This window comes from Capra hircus, chromosome 16 (assembly GCF_001704415.2).
Source record: "Capra hircus breed San Clemente chromosome 16, ASM170441v1, whole genome shotgun sequence".
Taxonomy (NCBI): Eukaryota; Metazoa; Chordata; class Mammalia; order Artiodactyla; family Bovidae; genus Capra; species Capra hircus.
The window spans coordinates 45,322,020-45,337,229 of record NC_030823.1 but is presented as its reverse complement, the minus strand read 5'-3'; the positions used below and the strand labels follow the sequence as shown (position 1 = coordinate 45,337,229).

Genomic DNA, 15,210 nt, shown 5'->3' with positions numbered 1-15,210 from the left:
CGGGGCCAGATGCCAGGAATCTGCTCCGCTGTGTTCCTGCAGGAGTTTCTAACTTGACTAACTCGGTCAGTAATTTTCGTCAGCACACAAGGCGCAGTTTTAGTTTCTGAGTCATAGAGACCCTTTCAGGCTCGAGCTCCCTTCTGAAAGGGAGGGGCCTGCCCTGGCTGTGTTTGGTTACCCTGGCCTTCTAGCCCCTCCTCTCCTGGTAATAGAAATAGGAAAGGCAGAAAACAGGGTAGGAAAGATCCTTGAGAATTCGTTAGAATATACTATTAAACTGAACAAAAAGCTGAAGCACCAGAATATAATTCCTGGGAAAAAATAAGTTTTTCCTCTTCCATTTGAGGGGCGCCAGGTACCCAGAGGGAACCAGGCTCTCAGCTCAAGATCAGATGGGACTGCCTTAAAAACCAGAAATGTGCCTCTTCAATGTCACCATCACATGTGGGGTGACCACGAAGAAAGAAATCTTCCTTACTTTGGTTCCGGTAGATACAATACCAGGACTTTGCTTTCAAAGAAACCAGACGAAAAAATTCCCTCACTTGGAAGCCATTTTTTTTTTTTTCAGTTCAATGGACGAATTTGCTCATTTTTAGAAAAGACCCTTATTGGGCTTTTTGTGTTGCAGATGAAACCTGGGTTTCTGTTACTGGGTAGCCCCCACCCCACCCTGTAAGCTTGGCAAACACACCCGATGGAAGCCTCACTCTGCCCACGTGTGTCCTGGGGCAGGCGGGCCATACCAGGAGCTACTGTCATTTCTTGATTCCAGCTCATTCGACTCAGCCTTTGGAGAAGACATCTTGATTTTATTCCATCTCGGAGAAGTGAACTGTAGGCCTTCTTTTCTCTTCCTGAATCTCTCACCATCTTGCCGTGAGAAGGTATCTGATCTGAATGTCAGCGTGGGAAGCACAGCCCTAAGTCAGAAAACATTCAGGTACCCAGGCCGGCTGCCTGTTGCCCATAGATGGACTGTTCACACAGCTATTAACGGCAGCATTCCTGGGTCCAGGAGCCGGGCCAATAAGCTTACTTGCTCAGGCTTTGTGACAAGAAAGTCTGAGTAGCCAGGAAGTGGGATGTTTGCAGGGAAAAGTACTACAGTCCCTCTAGGTCAAAACCCATCCACCTGGTATAAATCAAATCTTTACATCAATAATGTTTCTGTAGTTAAGAACTGAGTCTACTTTTTGTATCCCCAACAACAGGGATTAACTGTTTCAGGTTTACTTTGAAGAATAGATGTTGCTATCTATTAAAATGGAACGATGTTCGTGTTATAATGTCAAGCAAACAATCTGATTACCTGTGTGACCCCCATTTGTTATATGTGTTTATATGCCTACCAAGAAACTGTGAAGGTAACATTTTTCTCTAGGTGGCTAGGTTTATTTTGTTTTTTGCTTGCCTGCATTTTCTGTTGTCCTATATTAAACATATATAACCTGGGTATTAAAGGAATATTTAAAGTTCAAAATAAAAAGTTCAGTTCTTGAGGAAAAAAAGTATATTATTAATATCCTAGACCTAACAGGAGAGCACTTGAATATGTGTATAAATCTAAGGCAATGAAGGAATGCAGTTAGAAAAGAAAGGAACAGATTTAGACTTATCAGCTGTGTTTGGAATTTTGAATAACCTGCTAACCCAAGCATGCTACTTGGTTCCTTTCTTTTGCTCATTAATCTCTTGAGTTCAAAATGGGAATGTGAAAAATTCATTCACTGCAGTATGATAGTGTGATGCATACAGTCAGCAAACTGTATTAATATGGGGGTTTAAAATTCTCAAATATCATCCAACACCCTGCTGCTGCTGCTGCTGCTGCTGCTGCTGCTGTGTCTGACTCTGTGGACCCCATAAACAGCAGCCCACCAGGCTCCCCTGTCCCTGGCATCCTCCAGGCAAGAACACTGGAGTGGGTTGCCATTTCTTTCTCCAATGCATGAAAGTGAAAAGTCAAACTGAAGTGGCTCAGTCATGCCCAGCTCCTAGCGACCCCATGGACTGCAGCCTACCAGGCTCCTGGGATCTTCCAGGCAAGAGTACTGGAGTGGGGTGCCATTTCCTTCTCCAGCACCCTAGTGTGGTACAGACACCACTGTCTGGTGAAGAAGGTGTTAACTGTAATCAACAAGCAATAGTTTGTGGGAAAATGTATTTAAAGACTAAACTTCAGTCATGAATGTTTTAAAAGTGTACCCCTTCTAAAATCATGAAACTGGTCTAAGTAACTTTATGATAATATAATTCAATGTGATTTAACAAATAATGGTATGTATTTCATTAAATACCTAATTAAATAAAAACATTTCATTAAAAAAATGAAAACTGCTTGGTATTTGAATTCTGATTTTAGGCAGACAGGACAATAGGTAACTGAGATAATTTTAAAAGCTGCTGTGACCTCCTTTTTATTTTCTTTGAGAACATACAAGAAGGCTCATAGCCTCATTGAATTACACAAGGCTGTTTGCCATGACAAGGCTGTGATCCATGAAGGGGACAGGAAGAGTATTTATAAATACTGTAGCATTTATAAAGTAAAAAAGAGATTGTACCTTTTCCCAATTAGAGATTCTGATTTTTTTCTGATTCTGGGCTGCCTAAGGTGTGGTTTGTAATGTACTTATTACATATAATTTTTTTCCTTTAAGGAATATTACAGTATTCTGTTAATTATTAAGTATAGTATTATATGAAAATGGCATGCTACAAGTAAAAACATTTAAATTGTTTGGGACATAGTGTTACCTATTAATCTTTATATTTTATCTGTATAAACCAAAACATGAGAAATCCATTTGATTCGTCTATGCACATCTAATTTTCATCATTATGTTGACAAGTTTAGAAATATTGACAAATTATCAAGTTGACAAGACCAGTTTAGAAATTATTTATTAATAATTTAAAATTATTCACACCAGGACTTCCTTGGTGGTTAGGGGCTGAACCTCGGTGCTCCTAATGCTGGAGGCCTGGGTTCCATCCCTTGTTGGGAAACTAGGGTCCACATGCTACAACAGAAGATCCTGCATGCAGCAGCTAAGACCTGGTAGAAAAGCTATGATGAACCTAGACAGTGTATTAAAAAGCAGAGACATTACTTTGCCAACAAAGGTCCATCTAGTCAAAGTTATGGTTTTTCCTGTAGTCATGTATGGATGTGAGAGTTGAGTCATAAAGAAGGCTGAATGCCGAAGTCTTGATGCTTTTGAGCTGTGGTGTTGGAGAAGACTCCTGAGAGTCCCTTGAACAGCAAGATCAAACCAGTTAATCCTAAAGGAAATCAATCCTGAATATTCATTAGAAGGACTGATGCTGAAGCTCTCCAATACTTTGGACACCTGATGGAAGAACCGACTCATTAGAAAAGGCCTTGATGCTGGGAAAGATTGACAGCAGGAGAAGGGGAGCACAGAGGATGAGATGGGTGGATGGCATCACTGACTCAATGGACAAGAGTTTGAGCAAGCTCCAGGAGATGGTGAAGGACAGGGAAGCCTGGTGTGCTACAGTCTATAGGGTCGCAAAGAGTGGGACACAACTGAGTGACTGAACAACAACAAAAGCCAAATAAAAATAAGTATTAAAAATTATTCACACACATTCATACAGTAGGCAAGGCACTAAAAGTTCAAAACACAATTTTGAGGAATTTTCACTTATTTTCCTCTCCTGGAATTGGAAGTGAGAAAGGCAGAAAACTATGGGTAGGAAAATCAATTAAGAACCCATAAAAATATCCTATTAAACTGTGAAAGGATGAAGCACCAAAAAATAATTCCTGGAAAAATATATCTTTTGTATATAACCACATTCAGGCTGAGTTAAAACAGCAGAAAAGCATTCCTGAGTTTTCCCCAAGTGAATGCAGTGTAGAGTGAGATTTAGGAAGGTGAAGCTATATTTGGTAACTCAATTAAAATAACTACATTCTCAAGTTACTTACTGGGAAACCATGGTATTCTTAGTATTTTAAAACTTGTCACAACCTGTGCTAATGTTGGCTTTTTTCTTTCTCTTCCCTGAGTAACTATAATCATCTGAGAATTAGTATTCAGTAGTTTTCTTTTCTTTCTTTTTTTTTTTTAAGCAGAAAACAAAGATATGGCTACTGTAGCTGATGCTCTTGCATGAATCATGGAATTCTAGATTTACCCCCCTGGAGCCCAAGAATAGTACAGAATACCTGAGAAATAAACTGAATATGTTGAAGAAACCTAAGCCTGTCATAGAGAGAAAACTTTATTATCCCTGCAGCTACATATATTATGCTATTGAATTTGGGTCAGTTATTGGTGTTATAGTCCTTTTTTGAGGCAAGGGATGGTAGTTATTAACATCTATATCTTCTTCAAAAAGCTAAATTTCTAACAGGAATCAAAGGAAGGAGGGATAAAGAAGGTCTTCCTCAATGCAGTTTTCTATTTCACTGGAGTTGCAGGTAGGGAGACAAGCAGAATACACCAGTTGTACTGGTCAACTTTATGGTGGTATTGTTGCTTAGCTGCTAAATCATGTCCAGCTCTTTTTCCACCTCATGGATTGTAGCCTGCTAGGCACCTCTGTCCATGAGATTTCCCAGGCAAGAATAGTGGAGTGGATTGCCATTTCCTCTCCAGGGGATCTTCTCTGACCAGGGAAGGATACATCTTCTGAGTTGGCAGGTGGATTCGTTAGTGCTGAGCCACCAGGGAAAGCCCACTTTTGTATACTAAGAACTCAGTCACAAAATAACTATTGGATACCTACCCTAAGCAAGTTATCACTGTCACATGACACAATCTAAGTTTGGGATTTTCTTAGTGTGACTGAGTGGTCCTATATAGATCCCTGAATTCTAGGTTCTTTTGTCAGCAAGTCCGTTATTATTGTAAGTTCTTTATATCAGTTTCTTAATGGGGGGGGGGGCCTTAATGTTTATTATGTGAAAAGGTATACTATTAGGGAATAATGATCTTTTTTAAAAAAATTCCCCTATTCATTTGGACTTTGCCTCTCATAATTATTTTCTTGGTATTTATACCTTTAAACTAGCAATAGGATAATGTCCTTCTTGGCCCTTTCATATTTAGGCAAAACAAGTTGTTCTGGTGCATATGACTTTTGGCGAAACTGGCAAATCTCAGGACTTTTGCTCTGGCAACAGAGATCAGATAACATGGCAAATCTGGCTAAATCACCTAAACGTGAGGACTCTGTGAGAAGGTGTTAATGTTTTCACAGGCTAAATCTGATGTCTGTTTTTACCCTACTAGCTTTGTAAAGCACCTTAGTTTACCATCACTTCTGGGGAGCTCTCCAATCTTTGAAGATCTTGGTGAAATATTTTTAAAAGTAGCAACAATGATAAAAGTAAACTATTTATTGAGGCAAGTAAAACATTTTATAGCTAAGGTATTAAAGGCTTAGAGAAGTAGTTATAAGATAAATCAGTCTCTTAACCACTAAGTGTTTCCATCAGAATTATCTTAACCATCCAAACAGCAATAGACAATCAATGCAGCATTCACTACCACGGAAATAGTCTAATTTTTTAGAGGTTCTTCCAATTATCTTTCTGATTTAGTATGTAGATAAGTCAGTTTTCTGATGTGAATTTAAAATTTTATGTCATTCCTGTTTAACAGTTTGTCTTCGAAGCCGCCTAATGTTATTGAATTATTTACATTTCATATATAGACTTTTCTCTTTCAAATGGTTATTAAAAATGTTAAAGTACTTGAGGCCTCCTCATGGCAAGTTTATCAGAGCAATTAATTTTCAACTAAGTGTTCAGAGTCAATCAACCTTCAACATATAAAGTTGTAAAATACTCCGCGGTCCAGTATTTAAGTACAGCCAACTCAATTAAATATCAGTAAACAAAGTCAATGTCAATGCCAAATATCTCTATATCTCTATCGGGTTTTCGCCTCACCCACTGTTGTAATCCTGCGAAGAATACATTCAGGAACTAATTCAATGCAAAGTAAAAAAACAGGACTGAGGTGAAGGTTAGGCGAAAGGGAGAAAAAAAAAAAAAGCGTATTTAAAACACTTTTAAAACACCGGCAACACTGATGTAGTTTTTTAAAATGCGCTGGTAACCCGACACTTCGAAGTGTTTGTTACGGGGGAGACTCGGTCGGCGGTCCCAGAGCCCCGGGGCCGGCCAGAAAGATACAGCCGTGAAAACAAGTTCGCTTCGCCCGGCTCGAGGCGCGGGGAGTCAGCCGTGGGGCGGCTGCGACGTCAAAGCCCGCCGTCCCCGCCCGGCTGTGGAGACCCCAGCTCCACAAGGGGTACAGAACCCAAGTCCCAGAGGGGAAACAGGAGGCGCAGCCGCCGCCCACCACGACCAAGGCCGTCAGCCCCGCCCCCACCCGCGGGGGCGACCCCTCACCCCCCCCGCCCGCGCGGAGACCGAGGCGCTCTGGGTTGCGCTGCCCCTCCCCCATCGCCGAGCCGGCGCGAGTCCCCGCACCTCCCCCGCTCCGGCGGTCTCAGGTCCCCGAGCCACTGTCTCCATAGACCGAGCAGCCGCCGCGGAGCTCTCTGGGGGTTGGAGTCCTCAAGAGGGCCTTTGTGCGCCTCAGCGGCGGAGCCGAGGACTATGACTCCCACAATGCCTCGCGCCCACCCCCTCGCCGTGCTTTCCGTCGCTCCCAGACTACATTTCCCGGCAGCCCTCGCGGCTCTCCCGCCCTCCCTCCCGAGACACGAGCCGAACTGGGCGTCAGGTCGGGGAGCCGGTCGGGTTCCCGCTCGCCGCCGCCGCCGCCGCCGCCGCCGCCGCCCCCCGCAGCGACTCTCCCGCCTCTCCAGTCGCGCTGGTCGCAGGACCTGCATCGACAACTCTGCTCGGCTGTGGAGCCGCCGGCCCGAGAGTACAGTGTCCAGGACGCGACACACCGACCCCCCCATCATCTCCAGTCGGGGCGACCCCTCCCGGGTCCGCCTTCGCCCTGCGCGGCCGCCGGAGCCCCCGACTCCGAGCGGCCCCGTGGCCCGGCGTCCGCATCCCGGCCCCTGCAGTCCGCGGTCGCCGCCCCCCACCCTGAACATGGACTCCGACTCCTGCGCCGCCGCTTTCCACCCGGAGGTGAGTGAGAGCTGCGCCCCGAAAGCCCCTGACCACCCTCAGGCCGATCCGGTGCTCCCGAAGGCGGACCCCCGCCGGCCGAGCGCCGTTCTCCCCTCCCCCAGCTATCTCTCGTCGCCCCCCGGGCGCCCAACCCCGCCCCCCACTCGGGCCCGCGCCCGGTCTTCCCCGCCCCCCGTATCCTCGGCGTCCCTTCCGCGGGCGTCCGCGTCCTCCCGGCGCCCCTTCCCCGTGGTCACCGCGCCCACTCTCCCCGGCCTTGCGTAGTCGGGGGACCTGTCTGCGCCCCCAGCCCCTCCTCGCCGGCCTGGCTTCCCCTTCCCCGCCCCCGGGGACTCGGTCCGAGCCGCCTCCGCCCTGCGCTCCCGCTTTCCGGAGGAATCACCCACCCCCTCTCAGAGGGGCTCGCGGCCCCCCTCGGACAGGGACTCCGCTCCGCGCGCCCCCGCCTCCTCCTCTAATCCCCCCGGGCCCGGTGGCCCGCGCCCCGCCCCCTGACTCCCGCTCGGCCCCCGCCCCCTCTGGCTAGGGTGGGGGAGGCTCGTCCTTCGGGGTCCCCACCCCTGCGGGGGCCTGAGCTGTGCTCCCACCCCCAGCGCGTTTGCCTCCCCCTCCAGGGCCCCCTCCCCCGAGCTCGGCTCGCCCCGCCTCGGCTCCCCCTCCTTCCGGGGATCGGCCCTCGGTTCTCCCGGCCGCCCCACATCTCCCGGGGCCCCCGCCGCGGTCCCCTCCCTCTCCCGAAGCTCGCGGAGTCCGGGGTGCAGGTCCGGCCGCCGGCGGGTGGGGGAGGGGAGGCGGCGCCGGGCGGGCTAGTCCGCCGCTCTGCCGCCTCGGGGGCTCGCGGGGCCTGCGAGTCCCGGACCCCGAATCCTGCCCGGCTACTCGTGCCCCCTCCCCCGCGGGATGGGCCCCGCACCTTCCGGGGCCGCTTGTCGGCGAGGAGCGGCTTCCGCGGGAGGGCGGGGAGGGGGCCGCACCGCCATCTGCTTTTCTTACGGGCGGCGTTGGCGGGGCCGGGGCGGCCGGCGCGGTAGGAGCGGCGCGGGTCCCCCGCCCCGGGCCCGAGGGCACCGCCGCCATCCACTCGGAGTCCCGGCTTCTGACCCACTTCAGCGCATTCCCCGCCGAAATAAAAGTTCTCCCCGCGAGTTTGAGGGCCGCAGCCCTACCTCCCAGCCGGAGGGAGGGCGGTCAGTTCTCCCTGCGGGTGGGGGCAGGGTCTCCCCGGCGCTGGAAGCGCTGGGTACCGCGCGGACTCTGCCTCGCGGCTTTCCTGCGCGCCTCTCCGAGTCTGGGCGGCCGAGGGCTGAGGGCAGAGGCGGTTTGCTAGCACCGAGTTGAGAAAATAAAAAGAAGTGGAGCCCTTGGAAGGAGACCTGCGGGCAGCAGGCCGCCCGCGCTGTTTTCTCGGCGCGCTGGACTGAGGGGGCGGGGGTGGTTGGACTGGGGCAGAAGCCGGAGCCCACCCCGTCATCTCCTCCCCCTACTTTCATCCGAGTGGGAAGTGGGCCCCTCGGCTCTGGAAATGTTAGCTGAACTCCTAAGGATGGGATTGAGGTGGGTGATAAAGTGCTTAAAGAAAACCCAAGTAAAATACGCTAGTCAAATGAACCGAAGAAAAGCACAGTTGTTTTGCTTAGTAGCAAATAATCTTTTTCTTCCCAGCTTCTCTTTCTCAGCAGAGAATCAATTCTAGTTGAGGGCGATTCTTAATTAAATGGGGATGGGACACACAAGCCAAAATTTCTAGTATTTAATCTTGAGTATGCAAATGGTTTTGTTGTTCAGTCTGTAAGTCATGTCCAAGTCCTTAAGCCTGCAGCACTGTAGCCCTCCAGGCTCCTCTGTCAGGGGATTTTCCAGGCAAGGATACTGGAATGGGTTGCCTTCTCCTCCTCCAGGGCATCTTCCCCACCCAGGGATTGAACCTCCTGCCTTGCAGGCGGCTTTTAGTGACCGTAATTATATACAGAGTTAGGTTTTCTAAATGGTAGCAGGATTGTTTCTGGTTTGTTCTTTGGGTTGGGGGGTGCTTTGTCCCCGGGTGTTGAAGGAGCCAGAGGGACCAGCAGGAAGTGTCTCCTCTGGAGGAGAGAGCCAAGTAGGAAGAGGGGGTCCTCCTGCAGCCCTGCCTGGGGAGGGGTCAGGCGAAATTCAGGTCCAGGATTCCAAGTCTGAGCTCTGCAGGTTGAAAAGTAGTTCACTTCTAAAGTCACTTAAAATACTTCAGCTGCAGCAGTTTATCTTCAAAGTGGAAAATTTGTGGCAAAAAAGTTAATTATTAGGGCTCTCAATAGGCCTGTAGAAGCTTAATAGATAATGTCAGAAAAGGCCACATGAGCACTAATAAATAGACTTTTGTACAGTCTTTTATCTCCTAACCAGTTTCCCAGTATTCTTGGCATACCATCACATACCTCCTCTTTCAGCCTTCTGAAAATTGTTAATTCTTGACCCAAACTTACCTTATCTTGTTTCTAGAGTATTTGTAAATCTAGCAGTGTGGTTTTGAGTGGCAGACTATGAAAGCTCCAGCCTGTTTAGTATTGTTTCTTTGATGTCACCTGTAAGTGTCTACTTCCAAACTTGCTCCCTTTTCTCGCTGTTAACAGGAGTACTCCCCCAGTTACAAGCGGCGCAGGACCGTGGAGGATTTCAACAAATTCTGCACCTTTGTCTTGGCCTATGCAGGCTACATCCCTTATCCAAAGGAGGTAATTCAGCACTTTAGAGACCTTGCTGGCAGCAAAACCAGCGTTTTTGACAAGGTGGTGGGTCTGGAAGGGATTGAATGGGAGGACTTGAGCCGTAATAGTCAGGCAGAAATCTTTCTTACAGACTTAAGACGAGCCTGGGAAGTGGTTCCTAAAACGGATGGAAAATGTAGACTTGCCTAGAAATGGTTCGATAAACTTTCAAAGTTTGCTTACAGATAATCTAAGTGATATCTTCCTAATGTCCAATGTTTATTGAGAGATTACTGTCACTTAGTCATGTCCGACTCTTTGCGACCCTATGGACTATACAGTCCATGGAATTCTTCAGGCCAGAATACTGGGTATTCAGAAGGGTAGTCTATCCCTTCTCCATTGGATCTTCCCAACCCAGGAATCAAACCGGGGTCTCCTGCATTGCAGGCAGATTCTTTACCAACTGAGCCACAAGGGAATCCCCGAGAGCTTACTCTGGCTAGGCACTATTTTGGGCCATTATAATGATATGAAGTAGGAGCTTTTACTTATATCCTTTTCATTAGTAGTTTATTTATTTTGGCTGTGCAACATGCCTTGTAGGATCTTAGTTCCATGAGCAGGAATCCAACCCAGGGCCAGCAGTGAAAGTGCTGAATTCTAATCACTGGACTTCTGGGGATTCCCTATTTGTTTCTGTTGTATTTATTTGTTTTTTCTCTTCCATTTTAAAGATGAGGACACTGGGGCACAGAGAGGGAACTCCTTACTCTTGGTACAGGCTCATTGGTGGTGGAGCCTGGGGTTCAAGCAGATCAAAGAGTCAGGCCCAGTTCACCCTGCCCTACCTGGTGGGTGGCCTCCTGGTTGGTGTCATTACAGAATCTTCAGGGACTCGTGGCCAGAATCCCATGTAAATTAAGGCATTTTTTCCTTGCTGAGAAACGGGCAGGTGGGCCAGCTCTGCCAGGGTGCTCAGACTTCAGGGGCCTGGTTCATACTGTGCAAGGCTCAAGAGAAAGGAATCCAGTATTTTTAGGAGGCCAGATCCCAGCACTGGGTTATTATTTCCACTGCCAGCTAGGTGGATAACGCCTACATGAATGCTGTTACTGTTTGCACATAAACAAACAGTAGCAGTTTGCTTGATTGACCTGAAGGGACCAGAGACTTGAACTCACTGCTTTGGGGCACAGTAATTACATACTTGGATTTTAGAGTATTTTGAGATGCCTCCAAGTTTTTAAAGAAAAGTATCAGAACATCCTTACCATTAATTTACATTCACTTAATTAAAATGTACATCCTTTGGGAGGACAGTTGGGGGAGATTGTAAAATCAGGAAAGACAAGAGCTTGAGGGTGTGTCTTTGGCACTCCTGTCACAGAAGTGGATTGAGTATCAACTAAGTTCTTGGTGAGGGTTCACCCAGGGCTGGAGGTCCCCCTTGAGGGTTCATGTTGTAGCTGGAAGGACACACGAAATCCTAGTGACGGTGTTCCTAAAGAATAGCACAGGTGAGAGCTGAGGGACAGGGTCCTGGGGAAGCTTTGCTCAGGGCCAGCTCTTGGTATTGGAGACTAGTTGAAATAATCAGAAGCGCCGTGTTTTCTCTGTCCTTTCAGGAAGTCCCTCTGAGGAGCAGTCCCAGCCCCGCCAACAGCACTGCTGGTACCATCGACAGCGACGGTTGGGATGCCAGTTTTGCCGACATCTCGACCACCGTGCCCTTGCCGGTCTCTGACCGCTGCTTTGGCCACCTGCAGCCCACCCTCCTGCAGCGAGCCAAGCCTAGTAACTTCCTGCTAGACAGAAAGAAGACTGACAAACTGAAGAAGAAGAAGAAGAGGAAGCGAAGGGACAGTGACGTGCCTGGGAAGGAGGGCTACGTGGGGGGCTTGCTGCAGCTGGAAGCCGCCGACCCATATGCAGAGACCCCCACGAGCCCCACTCTGCAGGATATCCCCCAGGCTGCTGGAGACCCCTGCTCGGGCTGGGACTCCGATACTCCTTCCAGTGGGTCTTGCACCACAGTGTCACCGGATCAGGTCAAAGAAATAAAAACTGAAGGCAAACGGACTATCGTCCGGCAGGGCAAGCAGGTGGTGTTCCGGGACGAAGACAGTACGGGCAACGACGAAGACATCATGGTGGATTCTGGTGAGTGGCCCAGAGGTGGGATGCTAAGAGTGGGGTTTCAAGACCCTAACCTTCCCCTTCCTCTGCAGGGGTTGTGGGTTCAGTCCCTGGTCGAGGAGCTGAGATCCCACGTGCCTGCCATGAGGTGCGGAGTCTCAATGTGGTGGTTCCTTCCTTGGAAGGGGACAGGGGAGCATACCCCACCACCTTCAGGGGAAAGGGTGTGAGAAGGCAGATGCCGAGATGTTTAGGAAGGGGTGATCACAGCTGAAGACAGCGAACATTCCAGACCAGGCCTCAAAATGTGAAAATAACATAGCTCATGAATAACCACCTTGTGGGGATTCCTCGTACCAAACATTTCAATGCTTTTTTTGCACGTGTGCACTTTCAGAGCGGGAAGTATCACCCTGAGACTTGAAATTGGTTTCACTGTAGCTCAGCTGCTCTGTCCCTTTGGAGGGTGGCTTTCCTGATGGGAGGGGTTCTGATTGGGGGTGTTGTGAGAGATTTTTCCGCTCTTACGTGGTTCTCTGCTTTCAGATGACGACTCCTGGGACCTGGTCACGTGCTTCTGCATGAAGCCATTTGCTGGCCGCCCCATGATAGAGTGCAACGAGTGCCACACTTGGATTCACCTGTCCTGTGCAAAGATCCGGAAGTCCAACGTTCCGGAAGTGTTTGTCTGCCAAAAGTGCCGGGACTCCAAGTTTGACATCCGCCGTTCCAACCGGTCCCGAATGGGCTCCCGGAAGCTGTTTCTGGACTGACTGCTGGAGGGCGAGGAGTTGGAAGGGACTGTGGGCCTGCTGGCCCTGGTCTTAGTTGAGCACAGGACTCTTAGCTCCAGCGCGGGCAGACCCCTGCCGTTTAGGTGCCTACACGAAAGGACCAGCTGTCCAAGGTATAAACTGTACATAGCCAGTGACTGAATAAAATCCTCGTTGGCCAGAGCTGCTGCTGGAGCTGTGGTCTCTGCAGTGGAGGTGGACTGCACACCCAAACGCAGCGGGTTTGGTCCAGCCGAACATGAGGGTGTGTGGTCGTTGTGCATTTTTGCTCTCATTGTTGACAAACTCCCGCCGATCGGAACAAGTGCTGGCTGTTACTCTTGCTTCCGCTGTGTTGGCGCGAGGAGATGTTGTTTCCCCAGCCTGTTTATGAACCGCCATACGTGTGAACTTCTCCAGTCCGTCTTTTACCATAAGTGTCTGTACAGCAACCATCAAAGCCGCTCCTCCCTCAGTGGTTCCCCTCTCTCCTGCCTTAGGGGATGCCTGTTCCCCTGGGGATGGAGTCCCTGGCCTCACCCAGGGGTTGTGAGCTTGCTAGTGAGCCCCACGTTTTCTTAGGTTTGTTAAAGGGGACACTATGCAGCTGCTTCTCTGTGGAAAGGGGGTTGGGGTCATGGTGGCCCGTGTTCATAACTCAGTTTCCTGTTTTGCACGATGTAAAAAAAAAACCTGTCTTTTTGCACGAAATAGCCAAAAGTATTGGCAGACTTCTGCCTGGGTTCCCTTCCTCTCCAGTTGGCTTTGGAGGGCCTGGGGGTGCCCAGCAAGATGTTTTCAAGTGAGGGGGCGCCTGGATTCTTTCCTTGTCTCTCCCCCCTCACTTTGTTCTAGCAGCGACATTAAAGGTTAGGCAGTCTCTGGGGGAGGGTGTTCTCCACATAGTGGGGGTAGGGGAGGGAAAATGGGGAGGAAGGCCTCCCTTATGGGTATTCTTAGTATGCCCCTCGTACAGGCTGGCCTGCTGGTTCTACGGGGCAAAGTTAGGACTTTTGAAGCAGTTTTTTGGTTTGAGTTGGTGAGTGAGTGAGATGGTAACGCTGGCCTCCAGGAAGGTACCACTGAACTTTGCAAAGTTCCTTAGATCTAAAGTACGGCCCTGGACCGAGGCGACCCCTGTGCAGGCCAGCTCTGGAGAGGCCAAGGAGTTTGAAGCCCGGCAGGCCTCCACTGGAGGGCCATGTGGCGGGACACTGATGGGTCTCAGGCTTGAGGGAGAGGGAGGATGTCTCTGTTCCTCGAAACTGACATTACTCTAGCAGTTTAAATACTCGTTCTCAAAATTGTTTTTTTTGTATATTGATGAGTGTGTCTTCATAAACATTATTTCTTATAAAGCATGAAGAGGGAAGGGTGCCCAAGTCAGGCATATTTATTGACATCAAGATGGAGCCTCAGTCTTCCCACAGGGGGACTTCTCTACATGGTCCCCATGTATAGAGCCACCAGGCGGACTTGTGTCCATGTTCTCTCACTGAAGCACCAGGAGGGTTGAACTGTAATTGGCTGATCAGAGCCTATATTTTGTCCTAGTATCCTTCATGCTTGACCAGCCAACTGCCTTTTTTGTTTTATTTTTAATTCTGTTGTTTCTATTAACACAAAAATAGAGAGAAATAGTTTTTGAAATCCATTTTATTGTGAAGAGCCCCAAGGGAGATGTTCTACTGTAGAGAAAAATAGGAGCTGGCTTAGAAACAACCTTCTCCCCAGACAACTGTCTGGCTCTGACTAGGGCAAAAGTCCAGGAAAAGTTGGAGAGGAATTTGCCAAAGATCTGCACCATGACATTGCCTGTCCTGTGTCTTCACCATGACAGTAGCCAAAGTTTCCAAGTGTTTCTCTCTTAAAAAAAAAAAGACTCCACAGTTTTACAAGTGTTTAAGAATAGGTGTGATTTTAGGGTGGAGCTGCCAGTCCTGGCAATTACCATATTGCTCTTAGAAGACTCAGTTCCTGGTGACGCCTCTGGAAGGCATTTGATACTCATCTCGATTTCTGTTTCCTTCATTTGCTTTTGTTCTTATAACAGAGTTATCCCTGTGGGTGGTGTCTTAAGAAGTCAGGACACCACGGTTTTTCTGTTAGATTGAGCTGGGCAGCTGCAATCAGCTTTATGCAAATTAGGTATGGCCCATCTCCGGGTTCCTGGTTGGTGGCTGATGGAGAAGGGAGGGAAATTTGTCATCCCCAAAGCAAGACCCTCCCGTCGGCTTTGGCCAGGCCAGACACTTAACATCGTTTACATTGTTCTGTGTAATTATAAAGTTTATGTGTATAAAGCGAAGCTGTTTCTGTGAAACTGTATATTTTGTAAATAAATATATTGCTACTTTGAGGTTCATGTCTAGCTTTAGGTGTTTGTGTTCTGTGCTGAAGGATTGACCATAACCAGCCCCCTAAATCATGGTTACATGAAGACTTGGGAAGTTTTAAGAGTCAGTTTGGTTTAGCAGGATGAAACATTCTCACAGCCCTTAATACACTTTTC

The 15,210-nt window shown here is 48.8% G+C and overlaps 1 protein-coding gene across 1 annotated transcript; it reads left to right on the top strand.

Moving 5' to 3' along the window:
- PHF13 (PHD finger protein 13) lies at positions 6,717-15,063 on the top strand. The gene is made up of 4 exons (XM_018060416.1): positions 6,717-7,099; positions 9,712-9,813; positions 11,415-11,949; positions 12,472-15,063. The coding sequence occupies exons 1-4, from the start codon at positions 7,061-7,063 to the stop codon at positions 12,696-12,698; spliced, it is 903 nt and encodes a 300-aa protein (XP_017915905.1). The 5' UTR covers positions 6,717-7,060; the 3' UTR covers positions 12,699-15,063.

Bases quoted from the DNA above. Each gene is read 5' to 3' on its own strand.
- PHF13 (XM_018060416.1), top strand. From the start codon at position 7,061: ATGGACTCCGACTCCTGCGCCGCCGCTTTCCACCCGGAG. The intron at 7,100-9,711 runs GTGAGTGAGAGC...CGCTGTTAACAG, and splicing joins CCGCCGCTTTCCACCCGGAG to GAGTACTCCCCCAGTTACAA. The intron at 9,814-11,414 runs GTAATTCAGCAC...CTGTCCTTTCAG, and splicing joins ACATCCCTTATCCAAAGGAG to GAAGTCCCTCTGAGGAGCAG.